Source organism: Aythya ferina (genome assembly GCF_964211825.1).
Source record: "Aythya ferina genome assembly, chromosome: 3".
Classification (NCBI taxonomy): Eukaryota; Metazoa; Chordata; class Aves; order Anseriformes; family Anatidae; genus Aythya; species Aythya ferina.
The window spans coordinates 49,952,829-49,978,916 of NC_140298.1; the positions used below are offsets into that span (position 1 = coordinate 49,952,829).

Sequence of the window (26,088 nt, forward strand, 5' to 3'; positions counted from 1 at the left end):
ATGCCACATTACTCAGCACAGTTTAGATTTATTTATTTTTTAAACTTTCAGATTTATGTAGTACAGCTGCATTTTTATTTTTAAAGACCATCAGTATACTTATTCTAACAAATGGCAGGACAAGAGATCAGTTCCTGGACAGAGTCTTCCATTTTAGTGAGGTTTTGTTTTGTTTTGTGTTTTGTCTTTCCACAAAGGATCTGAACTACAATTACTCTCTAAAAGCCACTCTGCATGTTTACTTCTGGATCATTTTAAGCAACAGTTTTCTACAGGAAAACTTTATCATGAGCCAAGAAACTGAAAATGTTCTTTGCAAACAGTCATCATACATGTATACTATCTTCATCAGATAATCTCTACAATTTATTATTAAGAAAAAAACCCACAAGCCTACCAGGTATGATAAGAGTCAGTGTTGCATAGTTTAACTGTGGAAGCAAATCTACACCACATAACAATGCGAGACAAAAGCAGCAGAAATGGGCCTACAGTCTAAAAAGGAATGCCTGATTTTCATATTAAAGTGAACGTATCTTAATCACTTTCAAGTTATGCAATGTTGAAATGTTTGAAAATAGATTCCTTCATGCAATTCAATTTTTTCAAGTACTTACTGGAATCCTATAGACAGACATTAAGCACCACGCTTGAACACTGAAATGCTGGTGATAAGCTTTAAAAAACAAAAGAGTAGTCATACTAAAAGAGAAACTCCAAAAGTTTTATTAGGATTTTAACAGACATTGCAAAAAAAATATTGCATAATGATTGAAAACATAATATTTTAAACAAAGTAGCAATGTGGTATCAAGTAAAAGAAAGACTGGAACAGCTGTCTATGTATGCTGTAAGGAAGATGTACCAGGAAAGGGATACAACATTTTTAAAATTCAAGGGCAAATGTGAACAAGCCACATTTTGACAGACTGACTATACACTGTAGATGTTTTACAAACTGCATAGCAGTGTAAAGAAATGGTTTTATCCTAACTATACTGTATTCCTGCATTTGCAGCAGTTTACAAGGCAGAGATTTTGTTTACAACATCGATATTTTAATAGCTCTGGATTCTCATAAAAAATGAACTAATTTAACAAAACAAAGCCTGTATCTACATTTGAAAACAAAAGTGCATGTATTGAGAAATAGTGTTATTTCTTAAGAAGAACACTGAGTACTTAAAAAGTTCATTTTAATAGAGCAATAACAGAAACTTTAGATGTAGATCTGCACTGTGCTACAAGTGAGATTCTACTAACACCAGCTCCTATAACTGGATACCCTCTTTTCCTAAGGAACCAAGACACATGCCCACCTATCACTTATGGTTCTGGGTAGTTACAAAGAATGCCAAGTACCAAAACCACCACATTGCTGACTAAAAAAAGTATCAGTAACCCAAGACAGATGTTTTAAAGTAGATTTAGCTGTAAACTCAACCATAAACTCCTCAGCATTCAGGATCCTTCCAGTCACACAACTACTTTTAAACATTGGAGAGCAGCAGTGAGGAGCCATTAGAGCTAAAAGACAAGAACTGATGAACGCCTGTCTCCTGCCTTGTACTGAAGAATTTGTGGGTAATGATCATTTCGATGAACTGTGAGAAAGGGGTGGTGTTTTTTTTCTTTTTTTTTTTTTTATTAATATAATTCCTACCTAAAACCCAGTTGGTTTTAACCCCTTTTGTCAGATTTGTACACAAATCCAGATCCTTCTTTCCACATAACCGTGGTAACAGCTAAGAATTACCACAAATATTGTTAACTTCTCTAGATGGTTTATTCGTTTCCTCCCTCCAACCAAAAAAAGAGAAAGCATGGAAAGAGCACATCTAGTTTCAAGATCCAGGCAGAGCTTCTGTTTAAGCTCTTGTAATTTCAACTCATGGCACTAAAGGACTAGATTTTTTTTTTTTCTGGGCACCCTTAGCACTCTGGATAGAAAAAGGCAGTGAATGTTTAGCTGGACCAGACCCAGAATGGGAAATGCACAGATACCAAAGTTGTGAACTGCAGCCAGACTAGCCATAAACAACTGTCCAGTACAGAATTTACAAGTAATAAATTTAGCCATTTTTGTAAACATCTCCTCCTTACTAATCTCTTATTTTTTCCTATAATGGAAATACGTACTGTATTTCTTTGTTCCAAGCTCTGGTCTGTTTCTGTTTTAGCTTTGTGGCACAGTTGCTAAGTGCAACAAGCTAGAGACACCAACATTAATACAAACAAGTTGGAAAGTCAGTTCAAGTTATTACAGTTTTGCTATACCAGGGCATTTTTCATAGCATGTATTCTCTATTCACAAATGCTTCGTAAGATCTTTTATTATGGAAGACTGGAAGCAAACTGAAGTTGTTCATTTAACGGATGTGGTTGAACATACATTTCTGATATGCCTTATGCAATTAACAAATGATGTCTCATCTTATGAAGATGATACATTTGATATACATACCAGTAATTTAAAATGCTCCTCAAAAAAAGCAGCATTTTTATAGACAAATTAACAGAAAAGGAGACAGTACATCTCACAATACCATAAAACAAGTAAAGCCCTTTCATTAGCTGCATTATAAATCCGTAACTGTTCATCACATAATTTGAATTTCTGACTGCTCAAGCAATTTAACCCTCAGCCAACTGCAGGACAAGGAGAAACATTTTAAATCAGATGTCATTGTAGGTGTGAGAATAAAAACTAGTATTCCATGTTTTTAGCTCTAAAAGTTTTGCTCCCAAAAGTGAAGTAACTGTTAATAGTCCAGAAGAAAAAAATAATCATTTTTGACATGTCAAAAGAAAGTTGTACTAAAAATTAAGCTGCTGTAAATCTGAGCTCACTTAGATCATTGCTAAAAAGTTAAAAAAAAAAAAGTTTATTCTAGATCACCTTTTAACTAGGAATAGCACTAAAACACTGATTTCATGAGAAAAGACATGCTTAAATGCTGAGTGTTTGAGACATCTACTATAGTTTTGAATTCTTCATCGTCTTTCAAATATTTGGATTATAATTTGTTAAGAAAAATAGACCAAATACAGAAAATGTATTTGGTCAGGATTTTGTCTCACTACAGTTCAGTGTTTCCTATCTAAATGTGCATACCATTTAGAGGCCATTTTTGAAATGTTATCAGTCAACAGCAACATGGGCACCAGTGAATAAGAAAACACACCTTAGGATTCCTTTTTTAAATTATATAAGTTAGATAAAACTACCCTGTCCAGCAAGTTCCAAATTTTTCAAACGTTAAGGCAACTTTCATTACTTTCCAGCTAAACAGAATTATAAAAAATAAATGTCACTTCAAACCTTATATACACAGTGACAGAGTAGATTTAGCTAGAAAGTATCTTTAGTACATTAATAAAGTGTCACATAATATTACCGAGGTTATATCAGGTGCTTGAGTGTATGTGCAATTGGAGTGGTTGCAATATTTAAAGTACAGGTTTCAAAACAGAGCGCAGTGAACGTCCTTCTTTAGTGAGTTCTCGTGTTACACACATACATGGCAGTGGAACAGCCTCCTCTCTTCTCTCTACAGCATTATAGCTACATTTCTTCAAGTGGTCAGCCATGCTTATGATGTCTGCAAACTTCCACTCATTCACAGTACAGAAAGCTGTACTGAACCGCCAAACCTAGAAAATAAGTTGTACATAGGCTCAACATCTTTTAAGGTATCTGAACTCAGAGCAGAAAAATAAGTATTTGTGCTATACATTCAGGATGTGCTTTGGATCTATAACAACATGACAAAAACAGGCAATTCTGTATTTTGGATAGTCTCAGCCTGACTCAGATTCCAAGTTAGCTCTGAATACTGGGAAGAAAGGCAGGCTATATACATACATACATACAGATAGATAGATATTTGTCTACAAAGTAGATGCTATCAGAAGTTAAATGACAAAGTATTACATGACCATCAATACTTGTCATGATGGTTACTTTATCAGAAAATAATCCATTTGTGAAACAATCATCTTCTGCAATTCCAAATGATTGCTGCAGATACTCTGCACTTTGGAGGGGGAGCAGGATGCAGGAAGAATGAAAAACCTAATATATAAAGGTCACTTGAAGTTTAAATTTATTTATTTTACATATTTAAGGCATTCAATTTCATGGCAATGGATAGGATCTGAACAGTTGCACAAAAAAGGAAAAATTGCTTTAAACAGCATAAAGGCAAGAGACGCAAATTTTAGACAACTTTCTCACTGTCATAGAATATTTAATATTAATGAAAATGAAATAGTAGCTAAAACCTCAAGTTTTCCCAAGATTTTAAAATGTTAATTTCCACCAAATAAAAATTGAGCAGACACTACTATTACTTCTTGAAGGGTGTGGAAGACTCAACCAACCTGCTAGCCATTTTGGCTAATTGTTCTATTTGACAATGTATTTCTTGAAGGGGTATTATTTCAAAAATTAGTAAAAGCAATAGTGACGGGAAAATACTAAGAGAAAAAGCAGAAACATAACCAATTAAGTATTTTTATTTCACCATCAAAAGAAAATATAACTTACCTTTTCTTTTATTTGCCAAGAGGAACTTCCATCTGGGTACTTTCTCTTCTCCCAAAGCAGTATCACCATTCCACGTGCTTGAAGCAAGCTTCCACACACATCTCTCATTAAACGTGACACTCTTGAAAGCTGACATAAACTAAAGCCATCTAGAAAACTAGCGATGTGCTGCAGAACCTCAAAAGGTAGACTACTCAAATGGTCATTGTGTAGTCCAATTAAGCAGCTTTTTGCTGGTTCTACTAATACTGTAGATATACAAGGCTGAACTCCAAATGACCGTAAGTGGCGGTCATGAATAATTTTTGCCCCTTGTGTTGAAGGACAAAACCTTCGTTGAGAATATGTACACCCATAATAGGCCAAGGGACACCTCTGCTCCATCCAGCCATTAAGGCCAGCATGAATGTCACCATGCACATTCTTAAAATGTGAAGAAAATTCATTCCTCCTAAACAACTGTCCACAAACAAATGTAAACATTGAACGCTGTTTTGTTTGGTATCTAGCCACATATTCTAATACCAAATCCAGTCCAAGGGTCTGGAATGGACTTGGATTTGAGAGCTGTGGGTTGGCATGATCACACGCAGAAGCTGAAGCTATTTCCCCCACCATTGTATTTGTGGCCAATATAGCTGATGGGAGAGAAAATGTTTGGGTCCCAAAGTCAACGTGATACACATCGACAGTGCGACTTTCCGATATCCCCCTACCTCCAGGAGAGTCTCCTAGGCAAAACAACAGAGCTGCGGTGATTAGATCAATCCCCTGAAGACCCATGGGATCTTCTGTTATCTCCAAATCTGATGTATCAACAGCTTTGTCTTCTTTTGGTGCTGACCAATAGTGATTAACAAGGAATTTGTATGATCGATGCCGCATAAGTGAAAATGCATCTACATTTCTCAGTCTTTCCTGCTCCGCCTGTCTCTCTAAAATTTCTTCTTCATTAGCATGGGGAAGTAATATATGATTAACATTACCATTAACTAAATGATCAGCTGGTATTACTTCTTTAAGTTGTGCTGTTACAGGGAAGGAGCTGCAAGACTGCAATGCTTCATTATCACAAGACGCAGTACATTCACCATTTGCTACACTGGATGGTTTTGAATTAGAAACACCGAGATCTTCATTCTGGTCCGACACCTTTGAGCACTCATTTTCTACATGAAAGCCATTACACAAGAGTGAGGAGTTACTGAGGTTTAGATTTAAGTCATGATTTTGTACTACATCGTAACAAATATCACTAGAACCATTTTGCTCCATTTGTGAATTTTGACTCAGGCTATCCAAGTCAACTCCCCCAGCTGCTCCTATGTTTTCTTCATCTGGATATTCATGATCAGCCTTATTATCCTGAATAACGCCATTAGAGGCTTGTTCTTTAATCTCAGCATCTTCTTTCATTTCATGTGAAGTGCAGAGCTTTGAATTTAACATGCTAATGTCCCTGGTTGCAGTGTTCAGGATATCCAGAGCAGCAGCTAAACTCCTCGTTGTTTCTACAGTAGCTTGATAAAGTGCACCATAGGACTCTTCATCTACAGGTATCAAGCCATTTGAACACACCGTATCTGGGGTGTTTGTTTTGACAGAGGATTGTTCTCTGGATTCCGACATCTGATCAGCTGCTTTTGACATCATAGTTGCTACTTTAAGTGATTCTAGTAACATGCGCTGGTCTTGAAGGGCTAAAGCCATATCTAGCTGCTCCACTTCATCAACGTCTTTACTCAGATTTTCGTAAGATTTTCGGTCTGCGTAACTGACTGGCCATCTATTCCACTCCATGGTGCAACAAACCACGCTTGCAGGACAAACTTCTAGATGATCAGCAATTTTATTACGGGCTACTATGAAGGGACATCCAAAGCCACTATTCAAGCAAGGCACTCTTTCAAGTGGACATAAAATGCGGTGTTCCTCAGCTTTACATGAATGAAAAACTGCTCCACAAACCAGCGGGCAGCCTATCAAATCACAGGAAATGCCAGGCTCTGGTCTGGTCATACAACGACGGCTGACACAGTTTACGCAGTGTACATGTTGCTGATGTTCCTCCATGATTGTAAATCCAATTCTGAGTGAAGAAAAGGGAGACAAAAACACGAAATATTAACTCAATATTGTTAATATTTAACAACAGTTATTTGCAGTTTTGCATTCTTCTGGTATATGGAGAGAGACATATTAACACAACGTAAACTGATCAGAAGCCATTTTTAGAGAACACGTAGGTGATATTTTATCTTAAAGAGATGGTGTTTAAAACTTCTCCCAAAAATTTAAGGTAACATATTTGTATCGGAGTTCAATGCAGTCTATGCACATATTCATAAGATATGAAACACGCAGCTTGGAAAAAAATATGGTATAAACTTCCCTGGGGAAGAACTCTTTACTCCTGCCTGTTCCAAATAGATGATTCCACTAAAAGCAAAGCATGCTCATTGACTATGGCTTATTACCCCAAATCATAAACTACAGAACTTACACTAGAAGGTGGCAAAGGAAGCCAGACTCACTCTCATTTGAGCTAGATCTCCAGATCCTTAAATTAAACAGAGGCATCCTATTGCCTGCTTGCTACCACCTATGCTTCCAACACCTTCTTCATGCACTTCTCCTCAAGGCATGCATCTCAATCTCCGTTTGTATCCCATTCTCACACACACACAAATCTAACAGGCAGCAGTCCTTTATAACAGCTCTTCACTCTGTTTTTATTTCATCTATAGCCTGTAGCTCCTCCATAGTTGTTATAGAAGTTTTTGATTAAATGTAGCAATTATACCACACAATGTATTTCTCTCAAAACCTTTACATCAAAACTATCCTGTCCAACACTGCCCCCTTATCTATACACCTCCAGTTCAATCCACAAAAGGAACTTTTGTTAATCCATCCTCTGACCTGCCCTAATTACAATACCAGCAGTTCAAAGTGTAAGGGTAACATGGCAACTTTACATAACTAGGCCAAACAGCAATAAAAATCCAAATAAAATTTAATTGCATGATCTATCATAATATACTGATGTAAACAGAAACCCAATTCTTCGTTGTGGTAAGGGGGAAAAAATAAAAATATAGCAAGTGTTACATTTTTGTACCATACTTCAGGAAGCTCTGGAACTCCTCAGAAGGTCACAAGTGCAGACCAACTCAAAGGACCAATCCTTCCTCCCCCTGGGCTCCAACAACCTCCCTTGCAGAAGTGATACCACTGGGATTACAGTTCAGAGATACCAGAGTGATTTACACGGAGCCAAACCTCAGAAGATTGTTTCAAAAATACATTGCTCAACTCCATCTTTTCCTCACTACCTATACTCCAAAACAAAGTTTTTTTTTTTTTTTTTTTTTTTTTTTTTTTAAAAAAGAATAAAGTGCTTGCAGAATCAGATTAATAGAACAAAAACAGTTCCTTCTTTTATTCTGTCTCACAAATGTACTCATGCAGTGTTGTAAGACTAAACATTTCAGTTGTAATTTATTAGAACTTCTCAAATTAAAAATAGTCTTAGCTATAAAAATAAAACTGATTAGTATTATTCCTTTTGTTAAAACTGAAGGTAAGAGGAAAGAAAACTGCCTTTCAGACACTCCACATTGATTTATTTAAAGCATTTAAATAGATTTTTATGCAATGCTTCACTCAGTTGTATTCTTTCAATGCTTTGAAATTCATGCCAACTTTAAGTACCAATCAGCCCTCATCCCTCCATCCCTCGTAATCTGGATAACTCAAATGTTTTAGCCACCCACTCTCCTGAACACTAACAAAGAAACATATGTGCTTAGCAGGCAAAACACAGCTGAATTTTCCCCACCATACCTTAGTATTTGAGTAACAAATAAGTTGCTTCATCACACATCATCAGGTGCGTCAATTGCTGAACTCTGTGACTGACTGATCTGCTAAATGTTTTAGCAAAACCTTCTGGCGCACAACCCGCTTTAACCTTGCTATTAAGTCAGGTGGCATCTACTGCAAAGAGCCAAGAAAATGTTCAGAAAAGAATCAAAAAAGGGAAACTTACTGGACTGGGAAGGCAATTTAATTTGTAGTTCTTCTACCAAAGTCCTCTTTTTAAGTCATTCCTGCCAAATACAGCAGCCTAACCGTTGCTAGACCAAAAAAAACTTTTGGAATTTTGCATCAAAGCTAAAACCAAATTCTAACGTTCCTGGAGTCAACAGGTGAGCAGAGATCAGAAGGAAGCTCTCAGGTTATGTGTGAGCTTTAAAGTGCTTGACACAAAATGGAGATAGCCTTGAAAAAGACAAATGCTGGTTGATAATGCAAAAGCCTTCAAGAAGCCCTGCCCTAGCTTCATATGTCTAAACACAGTCATAAAACAAACAGGTAGCAGCAAGGCTTAATTTGATCAGTGACCCACAATTACGTTTAAAATAAATAAATTAAAAAAAGATCTACTTTGCAAAAAACTATGTCCCTGCTCATTTTAAGATGGCCAGAGCTGAGCCGTTCCTAGACCAGGAGGCAGGTTTGCCAGCTAGAGCACACCCCTGTGCTAGCTCTGACTGCTGCCTTGCTTCTGGGCCAAAGCTGGCTCACGCTCAGACTGCTCAGAACGCAGTCAGAGCTCGTGTTTGCTGCACCATTTGTGTAGACATACCCTAAATTAGTCAACCATCATTAAATACTACCTTTAAATAGCCCATGTGAGCTTCCACAGAGGAACATTCTATTAAGACAGTAAAACATCCTCCTCCCTAGCACACTATCTTCGTCTGCAAGCCAGATTGTGAAACCCGAGTGGTGTGATTATACTGGCTTTTCTCAAGCTCCAAGACTCCTTTCACACACAAACTAATATTCATCGAAACTTAATCATCTTGTACAAGCAAATGAAACTTCAAAGAGCAAGAAAAGGAGAGAGAATCTGGTAAACACATTATGAAGACTGTATCAGACACCAAAAGACCATGTTTTACCAATAGATGGATGCTAATTTAGATCTATAACAGATGTTTGCAGTTGTTTGTTTCTTTATGAAGTGGTTATGTGTGTGATCACAGAAATAGCTGAGATAACCTATCCTCTCACTTCTTTGTACATGCAAATGTAATTAGTCTCTAAAAAAGGAGGATATTACATGTTGTTTCCCTTAAAATTCAAATCCTTTGGCTCCTTAATTAAATGTATGATCTTTCTGGACATCAGTAGACCATCAGCAGAACATTCACTAAAATTTTGCATCCTGCACAAGCCTTCACAGCACCTACTGCAGAACTTTGATTTAGTCAGAATATCATATTTATTTATAGCTTCTTATAGAGACCATACACACACACACAAATAAAATGTGCTTTTCATGCATTTTTCAATTTGAGTACCTGGCTTTCAAACTCAATGAATGTTTTGGGCATTAATGAGTTCTGGGACTTTCCATGAGGCTTTCAATATAATTCAATTACCAAAACATAAAGGAAAACCAAAGGAAAAAAAATCAACCAAACTACCCTATCAAACTGGATAAAACCTCATGAATGAGCATATTTATTTACCAACAAATAGTCACTTCTCACTCGATTTTGTAAGCTAACTTTGTGAACCACTGAACTTAGCACCGCCTTGATGCAATAAAAAGGGAAGACAAACAAGTTTTTTGATACAAAGAAGTCCAAAGCTTTTAAATTACTCTGATACTCAAAATCCTAGAAAAACACCTGTCATTAAAACACATATCAATAAGATTTACTGTCTATACCCCATTGTGTTCCTTGCCACAATTTGGTGAGAATACAGAAAGTCACATCCATGACTACAGCAAGAAGGAACAGCTGTCCTTTTCTGATAGCACAGTGTCAGCAACTAGGTTCAGTTCATATGAGATGCTTAAGTACACACACTTGACTGTTACTAGCAGAGAAACCTAAAAATACATCCAGTTCCAATGAGGTGACCACTGCTCTCAGAATTTGTGCAATCACTTGATGTTATTGTACATACTATACAGTCAGCTGACCAAATCAGCCAGAACATGCTTTGAAAATCTGTCATAATTAAAAGGATTAAAATTCCAGCTGCTACAGCCACATGATTTTCAGTTGCTGTTTTAACACAAACATTAAAATAGCATAATAAGAGTTTCAAACAGACACTGCACAATACTTAAGCTGTGGGGGCTCTGTCTCCTGTACCACAAAGTATGAGGATCTGTACTCAGTGTTACCAAACCCAAAGTCTGCTCACTTATTCTCCCCCTACATGAACTCTTTGGGATGAATAAAATAGGAAATCACAGCAACTATTCCCACAGTCAGATGCTTTTCATTCACCAAACCTATAAAAGCTTAACTATCTTTGAACCCCTTCCCTCTATCAAATTTGACTAAATAATAGTCCAACAGGTTCTTAAATTACTGGTTCTAGGAAGTAGAACAGAGGTACACAAGCAGTACTACAGGTTTAAACTCCTAGGAGCATCCAAATCCACCCACAAGCAGCCAAATACATGCAAACCATTCTAAGAAATTCCCTGTTGTTTTGGAGATCATACAAGACAACCCACTATTCCTGAACCTTCCATCTTTTACCCAGGTCTGTGGCTAAAAGAGTAGGTAAGTCTGGTAAGATGTGGAATCTGCATTTCAGAGAGTAAAGTGCCAAGTGAAATGGAGATAAAAGATATTAAATAAGAAAGAGGAAGAAAGCAATATAAAAAAGAGCTTTAGAATATTCTACTAGAATTTGTAGTACTATAGATAACTACTGAAAAAAATATTTTAGTTCTATATCCTACCATGCATGGGAGAAGTATGTCATTAATCCTGACTAATAAATCTAACTACAAAATATGTTACCTTCTTGAAGACTGAGAATTGTGCAAGCTTTTCTTCTCACAGCTACCTTGTACAAAATGTGTAACAATTTTCCTATCTACAAAACAGCCGCATTAACTTTGTTATACGCAGGTCATGCTCACTTTTTTTTTTTTTGTGGGTGTTTTTTTCTTCTTGGTTAGCTTTAGGATTTGATGAATATTTTTTTGTTTTGTTTTTGGGGGGGAGGAGGGAAGAAGGATGTATTGGTTTTCAAATAACCAATGGATAACATGAACTAGGGGTTCAGCAAGATCTCTTCTGATGCCATTTCAGTCAGGGCAGAATAGCAGTTGCCACCACTACTTGTTGCCATTCCTGCTTGAGGTGAGCAACAAAAGGCAGCTCTGACTCTAACCATCAAAACTCCATAAAGGCTAAGGTTAAATAGCCCCATTCTCAGGCTTCTCCAAAAACAGTACAGCCTTTATCCTCATCTTAGGGAGCTGGGTGCCTCAAATCTTACTCTAAATGTCTCTCTACAGCAACAATGGACAACAGAGCAAAGTTAATCTAACGCTACACCAATTTCCAACTACATTTTCAAGTGGCAAATTCAGAAGCACAACAATAGACATTACAAACTGCTAGTTCCTCACTTGACTAACATGACTAACATGTGACAAATTTAGAAGGTATGTACCTCTGCTGCAAAGGTAACAGAGTAGTACATGTGGCCATCTTATAAAGTCTTACATATGGGGCAATAGTTCTTTTTATTGTTTTTCTGATGTCAGAGAAATTCCTGACATGGACTTTATGAACCCTTATATTTCTTCAAACTGGTTTACATCACAGACACTTTCAGGAAGCAAAGTTCTTTCAGATGCCACACTTAAAACATCGACCTTATGGGATACAAATACTTCTGATTATTTTGATAATCACTGAATACATAACAAGAAGCTTCAATTACTAAAGCTGAAACTACTCGACAAGTAGGATGTTCCTTTCACCATTATCATCATAGGCTATGGCAATTTACACATATTACACAAAGGAGGCACCAAAAGGTCAGGCTCAAAACATGGCTTCTAATTGCAAGGAAAAACACAGGGCATACATATTCCTGCAAGATCCTAGTTTTATCAAGAGATCATCTAGGATCAAAGGAACAAGCAAAACCTTGGTATGTACCAACTGCTTTGTGAAGCATAATTCAGTTACCCATCTACCTCAAAAAATAAAATAAAATCAAACTAAAACAAATAGTAGTGAGCATTAGAACTATAAAAAAATTGCAACTTTTTACGTGCCAACCTTACCTTAAAAAGAAGAGCTTTTCCACATCTACACCTCCTTCCCACCCCACCTCCCCAAAACCCCACATCCTATTAAAGGAGCTGACCTGTATTTTGCATTCTTTTGAATAACACTTTAGGAGTTTCTCTTAGCTTAACTGCAACCCATCTTCCTCTCACTCATAGAATTCAGTGAGGTATGTCCTCCCAAATCATTGCAGACAGAAAATAGATCTGAATGGGGAAAAAAATCCCAAAAGAAAGCAATACACTGCTTTGACTGAAGTGGACCCACCAATGATGCCCCATGTGTTTGGATTACTTCCAGTGTACAACAGATGCTGTGACAGAATGATCCAACACTTTCCCTATTGCTAACAATCTCCAAGAATGTTGAAAATCAAACCCTGAACTACTAGGTTTCTCCTTAGAGTACTTTTGTGACAGATCTGCCATGCTTTCTTTTAATCCTACACAGTCCCCGAAGAAGACACCAAGAGGCCTCAATATGCCTTTGGCCTCACACTGCCACAGGACAACAGCACCAGGACCAGCTACGCTTGCTGCATGGCTCGGGCACAAAAGCACTCTACCTGTTCGGCTGGTGACAGGGCAGACTCAGCTAGGGAGCCAGTAGATCTCATGTGTAAGGGACTTCTGTACTTGAGCTCAGCACGACCCCTGGACTGCTGCTGACTCTGCAAGAAACGAGATCAGAAACACATTTTGATTTCTGGTGTACAAACTACTTGCTGTATGTACAATCTTCTGAACAGGTCACCTGCTTATACTATCTGGAGCTACAAGTCATGAAATATTTTGAATTTTTTAGGAAAAAAATAAACATGTTTTTAATAGACTTTACAACTGCAATGTGAGTTCTGTCATTCTAGCTTTTAGTTAGCTGTTAGTCACACTAGACTGTTACTCACATTTAAGGCTAGACAAGACTTTTAAAAGTTATTACGACAACCTGCTTCACTTTATTATTTGGTTTGGCTCACCAGAAACCTTTTAAGAAAAGTATGCATGAAACTTAAATTAAAGACTGCAACAGCTGGAGAACTAAGAAAAAAAAAAAAAGATATTTCAAGTTGCATTATTTTATAAGCTGCGTTTTATTCTAGTTAAAATTTGTCCAGCTTCAGTCTTAATGTCTTATGTCTTCAGACAATTCATTAAACAGTTGCTTAATATGAGAAAGCTCTTTACTGTAACAGGCTTATTCCGTGTGTTCATATTCATTAATTATTGTTAAAACTTAAAGAGATGGAACAGAGGTTATATACTCAAAGAAATTATGTTATCCTTGTCCCCAGACATCATCTTACAAATCCTACAGAAAACCAGAAAAAGAATCCATTTCTGAGAAATCAGAACCTAAACTACTGCAAACGAATAATGCAATCCGTATTACGGTAGGTAGTTTCAGCCACCCAAAAGAAGCCAAAAATAAATCCTTCTTCTTAAATAATATTTTAATTCATACATGTTGCCACAGAATTCCTGACCTCTGTATGTTTACAGAGATCTGGCCAAAAATCTTTGTTAATATACTACTTCAAGTCTTACTACACAAGTTGAACCAGTTCCCATAGCAAAATAAGAAAGCAAGTTTAAGGTAAATGGAACGTGAACACAACTGCTTTCCAAGAAGACAAACTGAAATGCAGATGTAATGTACTCTGCATGTATAAGGGTGGTTTTTTTCCTCTTAAAAACATATTCTTGTTAGTAGCACAGAGCCTGACTGGTGTACAGCAAGAGTATTTAGTACAAAAAAGTTTTAACAGGCACCTCCACTGCATCAGATAATACCAAAGTACAATGATGGGGGCTGTTCTAAAACAGTTTGAAATTTTTAAAGTAGAACAAAAAGAACTGGAGAAAAAGATCAGAGAAGGTATTAGGAACTTTAAACTATTCCATTTCCAGCTACTTAATTTTGTTATAAAGTGAAAGACTTTTATCATACCTATTTGACTTTTCCCCCTTCTAAATCACTTGGTTTTAAAAGCAATGAAATAATACAAAATATCCATTTTCAAAAGCATAAAGAAACAAACAACAACAAAACGACCTAACACTATTTTCTGAACAGAACAAAAACTCACCTATCTCAAATAGTTGATGACAAGAAGCCGGGAACATACCTCGTAAGTAACGCACTACACCAGCTCTTTCAATGTTTTTAACTTGAATGAAGAACTGGAAAACACAGCTCTGCACTGCAAGTTTGTGCAGGGTTTGTGGACATACAGTGAGTCACCAATCTCTGATCTCTAATATAATTTAGACTGCCTTCTCCAAATGTCAGCGGGCATGAAGCTATTACTTTTTCCACAGACTCCAGCTGAACATTCCCATCCAAATACATTCCATGGCCGATGACAATAGTGACTCAGCTAAAACAAGTTTTTGTAAGAGCATTACAGCTATGAAAATACTGCACACTCCTAGAAAGATCCTATTTGCAAAGAATCTGTCACTCCAACACATTTCTCTACCCCACAGGATTTTTGGAAAACTACCATTTCTACTAGAGATACTTCTAAATATACAAACACAAAGTTTAAACTTCAAAAAAAACAAGCATCACATCACTCACCTTCTGGCACCTATGTAAGTGTGCCTGAACCAGGTATCGCTACCCAACAACCAGCCTGAACCGATAACTTCAGTTTTATACAAAGAGCTGGAAACACGCCAGTTAGAGTTTTACCTCACTGTACCTCTTGTTCTCGTGGCTTAAGTTTGCACCCATTGGGGTTTCATTGTGATTTCACACTAAGAGTTCAGATCAACGTTTGACGTGTGGTAAACAGTGCTGTCTATTCAATTCAATATTCTACAGATTGTAAAGGTTTGCAGCAGAGTATTTTAGATTCAAGTGGCATTAACAGATAATAATGAAACTAGAAAAAAAAAAAGGCAGACCAAACGTCACCTCAAAAACTATTAAAAACAGTATCTTGCAAAGTCAAGATCTGGAGCTCCCCTTCCATTTTAATTGCCTTGGCCCGTTTTAGAGCAGTTTATATTACAAGATTTTTCAGTCTTTTTCCTTCATTCAATATTGAGTCTAGATAGTGCACAGACACTTAAACCTTACGTAGGATTCCTCTGTAACCCTCATTTAATTTTAAACTCTCCCTTAACTATTTGTGGTCTTTTCGGGAATACTTAAACTAACCATCTCACCTACAAAAAATTCGAGTTATGTTTACTCTCATTATACAGATAAGGAAATTGAAAGAGAATTGTCACCAGTACAATGATCACCAGACACATGATTCTCTGGCTCTCATCTCTACACCACTGGATCTCATCGCCAGAGACAAACAGCATTTGCTTCATTTGAGACGGAGCTCGCCAAAGAATCAGGTCTATCGGTATGAAAGAAATTATGCCCTTTTATTATTATTATTACTATAATTGTTTAGTTCAACCGGATTGAATACAAAAGCATATGTTTGTTACTGATCTGAAATCCACAGCAGCTGCAGGAGTTGACTCAAAGACAAACATTCATGTGCTTAACAAAGGTGCTGGGAAAAGCCCTTTGGGACACAGGTCACAAACTGGATTGCCTACGAACACGCAGAAATCTTGCCCAGAAAGTTTCCAACCAGGTACTGCTAGTTAGACTCAGCACCTATTTTTTCCCATTAAACGTCTAACATCAAAGTAGGAGGCATGAGCAACACAACCCAAACGTAAGAATTAATCGAGTAAGAGAATAATTTAGTACCAAACAGAAAGAACATCCAAGAAGCAAAGACACTGCTGCTGCATAGTCTTTGCCCATTCTGATGGGATTTGCTTATTTTCTAACCCCTTCCAACTCCGGAAAGGAATGAGATGGATACCCCATGAAGCCTCAGCTAGCAATACAACCCCCTGAATCCCATTTCTTGTCTCAGTGAAGCTGGACCAGTGCGGAAAGACATACACAGAGATATTCAGAAGACGGGCTAAGGTTGCCAGCGCATTTTTCAGATTTACAGCTTAACCTGCTGACCAACCGAGGCCGTTTCAGTAACATTTCTGCACTTCTGGGAGAGAGGCTGCCCACAGCCGCGGTTACCCGGCACCCTGCTCCTCCCGCATCGCCAGGGGCTGCGCGAACCTCGCCCCCCGGGCCCCCCAGCAGGCTGCAGGGCAGCACCGACACCCCGCGGGCTCCTACAAAGGGAGGGGAGGCAGGCGCCCTTCCTGCAGCGGCAGGGCGAGCGGAGCACGGCGCCGCTGCGGCCGCGCAGGCCCGGCGCAGAGCGGGGCAGCTCCCCCAGCACGGCCGGCAGCGACGCGAGGCTGAGGAGCGGCTCCCACCCCCCTTGGGCTGCCGCTGCCCGCCCGCCTCGCACCCACCCGGGGCCCCGCGGCCCCTCCGACGAGGCCCTCCCCCCCCCGGGGCTCGCTCCCGGCGGCCGCAGGCCCTCAGCGGGGCCGGGCTCGTCCCCCCCCGGCTGCCGCGGCTCACCCGTGCCCGTCGCTCGCCGGGCGGGCGGCAGGGAGGGAGCGGCGCCCCCCGCGCCCTCGCTGCGCGCCCCCGTCCCCCGCCGGCCTTCCTCTCGCCGCCCTGCCCTGCCCTGCCCTGCCCTGGCCCAGCCGGGCTCCCCCGCGCGGCCCCGCTGCCGGCCGCGCCCCCCAACGGACACGCGCGCGCGCGGCCGCGGGGCGGGGAGGTGGGCGGGCGGGCGCGGCCCCGAGGGGCGGAATGCCCGGATGTCGCGCGCGCGCGCGCTCCCGCCCCCCCCCCGCCCTCCTCCACCACCACCACCACCACCACCACCACCATTCCCCGGCTCCTCTCGCGCGGCGGGGGCGTTGCTAAGGGCGGGAGGGGCCTTGGCGGCGCCGCCCCGGTAACGCCTCGCAGCCCGCGGGCTGTCGGAGCGCCCTTGGGCGAAATGTTTTGTTTTGTTCTGTTTTGTTTTGTTTTGCTGTATTTTCCTAGAAACCCGGGCCGCCTCCCACAGGCGCAGGGTGCCGGGCCGGCCTGGGAAGGATCCGTCCTTCGGAGGGTGGAGGCCGGCTGCCGAGGGGGCTGTGGGCGGGTGGGAGATGGCCTGGGGGTTAGGGCTTCAGGGGTCTGATGGTCGGAGTGCTGTTTATCTATTTATATATTTATTTTACAATAAACGTTTTTTTGAGTGCATATAGTGTGTCTTCTGGTACTAGGAGAAAAGCCATTTTTATTCACAACATACACATTCCCCCCCCCCCCAAAAAAAAAATAATACTAATGAAAGCATACACAGAAAATACAGATTCATATTAGTTTGGTAACTCACAAGAAGTAGCATTACTTTTGCCTTAAGCTTCCAGTTAAACACCTTGTTTGCCTACTCCCAGCTTCCAGGCTGTATATTCCCACGTCATGCACATAGACTTCTGTTGAAGAGTGAGCCTATGTGGAAGATTGTTGAAATCTCTTGGGTTTTAACACAGCTTTAGCGGGGAGTAAATAAATGAAGCGGCTGTTAAAGGTTTGGACATTCAGAATCTAAAAAAAAAAAAAAATAATAATCTTCCTTTTTGCTATGCTGAAAACAAGAGAACATGGAAGACAGATGTAAGTCATCACTTCAGTGTTAGGCACGTAAGAGAAAACCTAAGATGACCTCAATAGGAGGCATCACTGCCAGCGCTTCCTTTAATAAGCACTCTCGGGTTTGCCTCACCCTTATACTACAGCCTTGATCTTCCTTGATCCTGAGGACAGGCCATTTTTTTTTTCCTTTATAGATTTGATTACAGGATCAGGACATAGGCATCTAGCCATGTGAGCTCCAGAAGATGGTAGGGATTGGCTCTGTGACTCACAGAAGCCAAACAAAATAATTTCATCTTCTCAGCAGGCAATTAAACAAATTGCTGGGCAGAATCCTTGTAGGCAGCCACTGTTTTTCACAACTGCTGCTTATTGGTAACGTCTTCAGTGGAACAGGTGAAGTTTGCTTTGCTGCTGCTTCTCACCACGGTGGAGTGTATAGTCTGTGGCTGACAGATCAACCTGCAGCAACAGTATTAATTACAGAGGGTGTTGTAGAGCTTTTGTCTCTGATGGACTGCATGCTGGAACCAGGCTTCTATGACAGAAGTGGGACTTTTTTTTAATTTTAATTGTTTCTTTTGAGTGAGGAGAATGAACTTCTGTGGCTTAGACTATTCTCATGACTCAGCTGAATCTCACCTGGTCATTCAAGGAAGAGTCTCCTGCTTCTCTCATGCTTTAGTGCATAGGCCTGCTCACTGTCCCTGAGCTATCCCTTTCTGCCATACTTGATGACCATCGTTGTTCTCATGAGCTGCAATTTGAGGTAATAGGGCAAGTTAGTTAGAATCACACAATTTGGCTTAGTACCATTGCCCTACAAGCCAGAAGGTCTTTGAGGATTCAGTGGGTGACCAACTGTAGAGGCTATTTTCTTCTGGCTTAAGTCCAAAATGAATGAAACTTCATTCTGGTTACTCATGCATGGAAAATGAGTATCTGTATATCTGGTTCAGTATTGGTCTGTACATGACACTGTTGCTGAAGTCAGTGGAAGAGGGAAGTGTAAGCCGATTCTTGCGGCAGCGTAATTCAGTTCTCTCCCCTAGTCTGAAGCAAAGCCTGTACCAAATGCCAAGGCAGTTGCTGAGGTGTGCAGACAGTCTCCTGTAAACTGCCAACGGTACATGAAATAAACCAGATTTGTTCCCGAGGTTATAAAAAGAGTGATCTGTTTGCTGACACACTTTCTAATCAAGGTGAATAATTTAAGCACTTTCTAGTTTCAAATCCTAACAAATCACAGCTGTTTTTCACCGACAACTATTTCTCTCTGGAAGTTCTTTCTACATGGAGTTACAGGAAAAAAAAGAAAAAAAAAAAAAAGGAAAGAAAGAAAAAAAAAAAGATTGTTTCCAAAATGCATTTGCAAGTAGATCTACTGATGCTTGAACATTCATATTTAGCAGTGTGTAAAAATAAACAGCTGAGATCTGCCCACAAAGCCTCATATGTAATTTGCACTGCACAGCTTTGAGAGCAGAATGTTTCCAAACAACAGAGACCTCAAAAGAAGTTTTTTCTACCTCCTGGGTTTGTATTTTCAGCTTAGGCCCATCAAGAGATTTGATACTTATTTTAATACCTTTGTGTTTATGCATTTCCAAGCAAAGCCTCTTCTCTTTAACAAGGCAGCCTTTCTATCATTAAAAAGCCTATAAACTTGAAGTGCCATAGGAATTCAGGTTCTCTTTTGAAAAGATTTCACAACAGTAACAGTTACACTTTTAGATCTTCCGGCATATGGATTGTAAGAGAATGAGCTAGAGAAGCTCTTGTGAATTTGGGGGTTTGGAGTTGTTTTGCATTATTCCATCTTCAATATGGGAAGAGGTTTTTTTTGGTAGGATAGTCTAAACTTTCATCCGGTCAGATGTCTCGATTTCAGCATAATTACCCGCCTACCTGGTTACAGCCAGGGAAGCTGTGGTGGGTGGGTACCGCGTGAGTTTGGTGGGAATGTTTGGTACTCTGGCCCAGGTACTGGGCTATAAATACCTTCAAGTCGATTTAGTTTTAATCACATCAGACTGGACTCCCTTTGTTGGCTGTAGACTTATGAACAAGCAAGATAGAAAGGATCAGTGCTTTTTCAGAGTGGAAAAATCCTCTGCTGTTGCATGGAAATCTTTTTTTTTTTATTCAAGACAGAAGTGAAAACTTTCAGATGATGGTTGTGTTTGGAGTACTTTTTCATAGGTTAAACAAAAAACACTGTATGACTATTATTAAATTACACTGTTTATAGTGTGTAGTATAAATTACACTGTTTATATTTCAGCTATTCTTAGTAAACTACACAGGTCAGAAAGTAAACAAAATATTGAAACAGTTCTCTGACACCTTCAACTATGTGAAAATAAAAACCATAAGTTTCTGCAAAACAAAGCTTAATTAGATCTTCTTGTGATTCTCTCTCATGATAATTTAGACTGAATTCTGGAAGACATTACAGAGAAATCAGCAGATCATTAAGCTATTTCCAAGTTGTGAAAACATGTCATTGTCTGCTGTGCCGGCAGAAAAGGAGATTGTCTTTTTAGGTGAAAGAAAAGTTTTCCAAAGATTCCAGCCATGATTAAAACTGCCATCAGTGCTCCTCCAAGGACTAAGGGTTCAGTTGTAAGAACTTTCTTTTTATCTGGAGAGAAAACAAATGCAGGGTTTACAGAGGAGTGTCCTTCAATGAAATCTAACTAATAATGTATTATCTTAGGACAAATCATGTTTCCCCATTTCAAAAGCATTTATAAAAGAACATTTTTCAAGCAAAATGTCAGTTCTGAAAAAATGTGTACTAGTCCATTCAACCTGGATGAAGAATACTCCCCCAGAGACTCTGAGGAAAACAGCTAATGATGTAAGATGTGAATTTGTGCAAACATTATTTATTACTTCCCGCATTCTCTTAAATTTTGCTTTTATTTTCAGTTGTTATTCAGGCAGGAAGATTAGAGGGGGTCTGTTAAAGGAGCTAAAGGACAGTGCTATTCTTCTAAATAAAAGATACCCGGCGCACTTTTGTTCTATACATGTGCAGGGTACAGTCATCTGGGATATGATGCTGCCCCTTCAGCTCAGGGGTTGCTTTTGTGGGGAGGAGGCAGTTTTCAGCTCCATGAGTCTCTCCTCTTGTTTCACAGGGACTTCATCCTCCATTACTCATCTGGGAGGACGAATTGGTCTCCAACCTGATGTGAAGACTCCACCATGAGGCGTTGCATCTCCCATTATGGGTGGCAGCTGGGTTAGACAGTGCTTTCAGATGGAATGCTTCCTTAAGTTACCCAACAGTGGAATGACAGGGAACCGGATGGAGCAGTGGCTGATTTTTGGAAGCAGGTAGTGCTGGGGCCTCAGACTCCACATTTGCAAGGAGCTCTGTGAAAGGCCAAGATTTACATGGGCACCTCTCTGAGCTCAAAACAAGTTTGGCCTGGAAGCCGCAGAGCTCAGGAGGATCATTGTACCTCCTGAGTGTAATAGCACAAAATCTGTTTTTAGTGGACATGGAGTTCCAGATCAAACAAATAAAAAGAATAATGATATAACACCTATATCCAATGTAATTATCTTTTGGACTAGCAAGTTCTTTATATAGCTGCACTTCAGCAATATTTAGCTGGCAATATTTTTATTTATTGCATATGTTTTGGGATATTCTTATCATACACTTTTTCCATACTGCACGACTTTTCTGTTTTCTTTGATTCTCAGCTGCATCATTTGCATCATAAATAAAGATGCGATATGAGATATTCTGCATTTTATAAGTAAAACAGAGGTTAGCTAGCCTTGACTCAGATGATTAATTCTGAAAACTTTGAATTAGCCTCTGGTACTTTTCCATTCTTTTAAGTTTTTCCTCACAAAATTGAATTGATAAATGACATGTAATGTTTATCTGAGGGGAAAAAGAGCTCACTTGTTTATCTGAGGGTCAAGTGACAGAACTACATCAGGTGATTGAACTTGGGAGTACCACGGAGGGCTGCAAGGGGAAGCAAACTACTGCTTGTTGTGCAGCCCTGTAGCTTATTTCTGGCTTTGGCAGCATCACGATAGGGAAGAAAGAGCAGACAGAACTGGAATGCAATTACAGCCGGTGGGTCCCCCAGCAAACTGTCGACAATATGTGTCACGAAACTTCTAGCTTCAGTTTTGATCACCGTTTATGCACAGGAAGGCATGGTAGTTCCCAATCATTAGGACTGATCAGGAAGCAATATTCATTAGTCATTACAAAAACATCTGGCTGCGTTGTGTCCATACATGCTAATCCAAAAGAGTACACTGGCAAAGAAATCACACTCCTTCATGATGTGCATGAGTACATTTAAGTTTTTTACAGTAGATTTCAACTTTAATCTCCTTAGTGGTAAGAATCACACTTCAAAGCAGTGTCACTTCCTTTCATCTTTTTTATTTTTTAACCTTAAAAACATACAGGTGAGTTGTACCAGGCTGTCTAAAACATTACATTTTAAATGAGCCATATTATAAATTACTTACTCGGAGTTGCTTCCCTGTTGTCTCCTAGCTTTCACTTAATGGGACCATGAGACCATGTGACTGGGGAATGGAACTGTATCTCTTTTAGTTCTGGTCATTCTGCCATAGTTAGTACAATTCTAATAAAAGAAATTGCAAATCATCAGACTTGTATATGCTTCTCTAAAAAAAGTCAATGAATTCATGCACAAAACCGCTTGTTTAGAAACAAAAGGTCACCAGAAGGTTACCACAGAGCTCTACATGTCTGTGAGGTCCTATAGAGGAGCTATTTTCTTTCAGGAGAGGGCTCTGACACCTATGTGTGCAAACCAATACATCATGTACTCCAGAGACACAAGACACAGCTTGTCCTGAAGCCAGAGCAGGAGTATCTGCTACTCAGAGGACTTGCAATGGAACTCTAACTTTTTTTTGACAACAGGCTGGTTCAAAGTCATTTGAGGTCAGTAGTGGCCTGAACCCGCAGACCAAGTCCAGGAGCTGTAGACAGTCTGGAGAAGCTTGCATGGGCACAGCTATACCACAGGTCATTTTCCACCACTCCAAATCAAAAGGTTTATAAGAACTGAGTATCATTCACAAAGAGATTCTGTCTGAGAACAAAGTCTTAGTCGCACATGCTTGTAGTCATACAGGAAGGTACACTCAGCAACAAGAACAATGAAAGAAAGTTATGGGGTTTGAACCTGAACATTTCAATCTAACACCTCGGGGTTTTTTATTAACTCCTCCAACTGTACTTACATTTCAGAGCCATTACCAGCAATGCCAATGCACTTGCTGGTCACATCCTGAATGATAAAGGTTGCTTGTATGTATAGAGTATGAAACAATAGGATGATAAAAGACATACTTTAGCAATTGAAGTCAGGCTTGAAACATACCTTTTAATTCACAAGCTTGAAAGATTTCTTTTTCTTTATGTCTAACTTTTGCAGATATGACAAAAGGAAATGTCCACATTTGCCTTTTCAGGCCTATATTTATGTCTATAGTATATAAAGTATTATATATTTAATATATATATTATTTATTATATATATATTTGTCAGAGCTTACTCTCTCATGTGGAGCAACTTTCTACATGCAACTGAATTTCTCAGCAACATTAAATTTTAGTGAATGGCAGGTGCAATGACAACTACTGTGGCTATTACAAAGAACAATTAGTACAACCGTTGTCTCTTCGTGACAAAACTGGAATGGACCTATCATGAGCAGATAAATCAGAGGCAGTTTTGGCATTGCAAAGAAAGACACAAGGCTATCAATATGATACTGAAGAGAACAATTCTACTAGGAAGAAAATGTAACCAGGAGAGCAATTTTACAATGAATGCTCAGATTTAGAAGTTTATAGCAAAAGCAGTGTACAGTAACACTGTATTTTTAAGCTCTTTGTAAATTTGGCCTTTAATAGTATTTTCCCTCTTTCCTCTCTTTCTGAGCAAGCTCATTCAACCAATTCTCTCTGCAAAGATAGGCCACTTATTCATATTAAATGCTTCTGCCTGTAATCACAGGTCAAATCTGGCATCCTGCACACTCCTTTTTTCCAAGGACAAAGCCTTCCCTCTCTCCAAGCCCCATATATAGTGATCTAGTTCTTGAGAATGATGCTGGGGAACTCCACTGAGCAAAGCCAATGAATCTCTCAGCATCTTGCTTGGACCAGGGAAGGGAATTCCCAAAGTGCTCAGTCATCTGCGGAAAGACCTTGATATGCATGGCATCGTCCTGGTACAGAGATGTCCAGTTCTCCAAAAAGAGTAAATTTCAAAAACAAGGCTGAGGATTAGGGAAGAACTTTCACTATCCATAATAAAACAGATCAGGATTCAGAAATTCTACCCCTTTCACACCCTTGCTACATACCCAGGACTGGACATCCAGGTCAGCTGCAGAGACAAAAATAAAACTTTGCTTCATTGGTTGGGCTCTCAGCCCATCATTCCCTCCAGTCACAGCTGTGCAGGGAAGTTACTAGGGCTTTAGCTATCTCTTCTCCTTCATAAACACATGTGCTGGAGGTTTGGGAATGTCCAGTTAAAGATATTGTGCAATACCCAAGAAAGAGGTCTGCAGAAAGAATCAATAGGCATAGAGCTTAATTTGTAGCCATAAGGTTTCCAGTGGCAGGCCAATTTCTTGTCTGGAAGCAAGGGAATGCATCTTTTCCAATTTATAGCCCTAAGACACTGTAAACACTGAAAACTGGGTAAGACTGAAGAAGGCCTGTGCTCATACGTAGACTAAGACTTCATTGTCACTTTGTTTCAAAACAAACAAACAAACAAAAAATCTGCATGGCAAAAATCTGCCTTGCTCCACAAAGAGAAAATGGGGTCAACTACAGTGAGTCGGTGCTGACCATGTCAGGCTGCACATTTTGAAAAAATGGCCATGCATTTTTAAGGATCTCTTACTGTCCCCCACCAGTTTTACTCATATGGGTGAGTAACGGCAACAGAGCTATCATTATACTAATACAAATAAAAGGAGATTCAAGTCCCTTTAAGACAACTACTGCTGGATACCTCTCTGTGATTCCATCAAGATGAGGTCTGCAGATAAATCCTGCAGGAAATGCTGAGGAGCCTTTGGGTTTCACAATAGCTATGGTCGGTCACTATGGAGTATGCCCTGCTTGCCATGGTGCCATAACATCCTTCTTTCCCCCAGTGTGAGATTAGGCTAGGTTAGGTCCTATTAGAAAAATTAAATAAATCAGACGCAATGGTTAATCACTTATTTATGCCCTTAAATGCATTAGTAAGGTGACATTGGATTGCCAGATTTTGAATCACAAGATAGACTAAACAGTGATTTAATAGGATCACATGTTTTTAAAGGTTTTGTGCTTTGTCTTTTTAAAGGAAGTCTATGCTGTCGTGTGGACAGCTTACGTAACAATGTCTGAAGCAATAAATAGCATTTATATCCAGAATCAGAAGCATGCCCTAGTATTGTTTTTGTCAAACTTTGCCTGTTGGGTACATTTGAAATCTTGTGACTTTCAGACCCAGCATCTGGTTTTGAGTCAATCTCCAGAACATCATTTTAACTTCTTCAATTTCTTCCCTTGCTTGATGCCAGCATGCTGGCATTTCAGATATATCTTTTTTTTAAAAACAAAAACAAAAACAAAAACAAACAAAAAAAAAACCCACAAACTGGTTCATAAAATCTTGTTGTCATGAGGCAGCTGCCATTAATGTCTAAACATCTACCACCTGAAACCAGTCAAGAATATATTGTATTTTGTGTTATAATATCTCACAAGCACTGAGAATATTGTATAACGTTTTCTCTTCTGATCTATGGAATATTTTTCCTCTGTGCTTTGTCTAATAAATCTTGCTG

The 26,088-nt window shown here is 39.4% G+C and overlaps 1 protein-coding gene across 4 annotated transcripts; it reads right to left on the bottom strand.

The window, feature by feature from the left end:
* Positions 1–703: 703 nt before the first annotated feature.
* Positions 704–17,292, bottom strand: FBXO30 (F-box protein 30). Of its 4 annotated transcripts, none has more exons than XM_084512251.1 (4): positions 17,134–17,292; positions 13,244–13,348; positions 4,550–6,638; positions 704–3,654 (listed from the first exon to the last, which is right to left on the bottom strand). In XM_084512251.1, the coding sequence occupies exons 3-4, from the start codon at positions 6,620–6,622 to the stop codon at positions 3,451–3,453; spliced, it is 2,277 nt and encodes a 758-aa protein (XP_084368377.1). In that variant the 5' UTR covers positions 6,623–6,638; positions 13,244–13,348; positions 17,134–17,292; the 3' UTR covers positions 704–3,450. The 4 variants fall into 4 exon arrangements, with proteins under 4 accessions (XP_084368377.1, XP_084368379.1, XP_084368378.1 ...); XM_084512253.1 differs by lacking the exon at positions 17,134–17,292 and adding an exon at positions 14,804–16,895; XM_084512252.1 differs by lacking the exon at positions 17,134–17,292 and adding an exon at positions 14,765–16,895.
* Positions 17,293–26,088: the final 8,796 nt, after the last annotated feature.

Coding starts and splice junctions, on each gene's coding strand:
- FBXO30 (XM_084512251.1), bottom strand. CDS start 6,622: ATGGAGGAACATCAGCAACATGTACACTGCGTAAACTGTGTCAGCCGT. Junction 3,655..4,549: donor CTTGGCAAATAAAAGAAAAG/GTAAGTTATATT, acceptor CTTATTTTCTAG/GTTTGGCGGTTCAGTACAGC.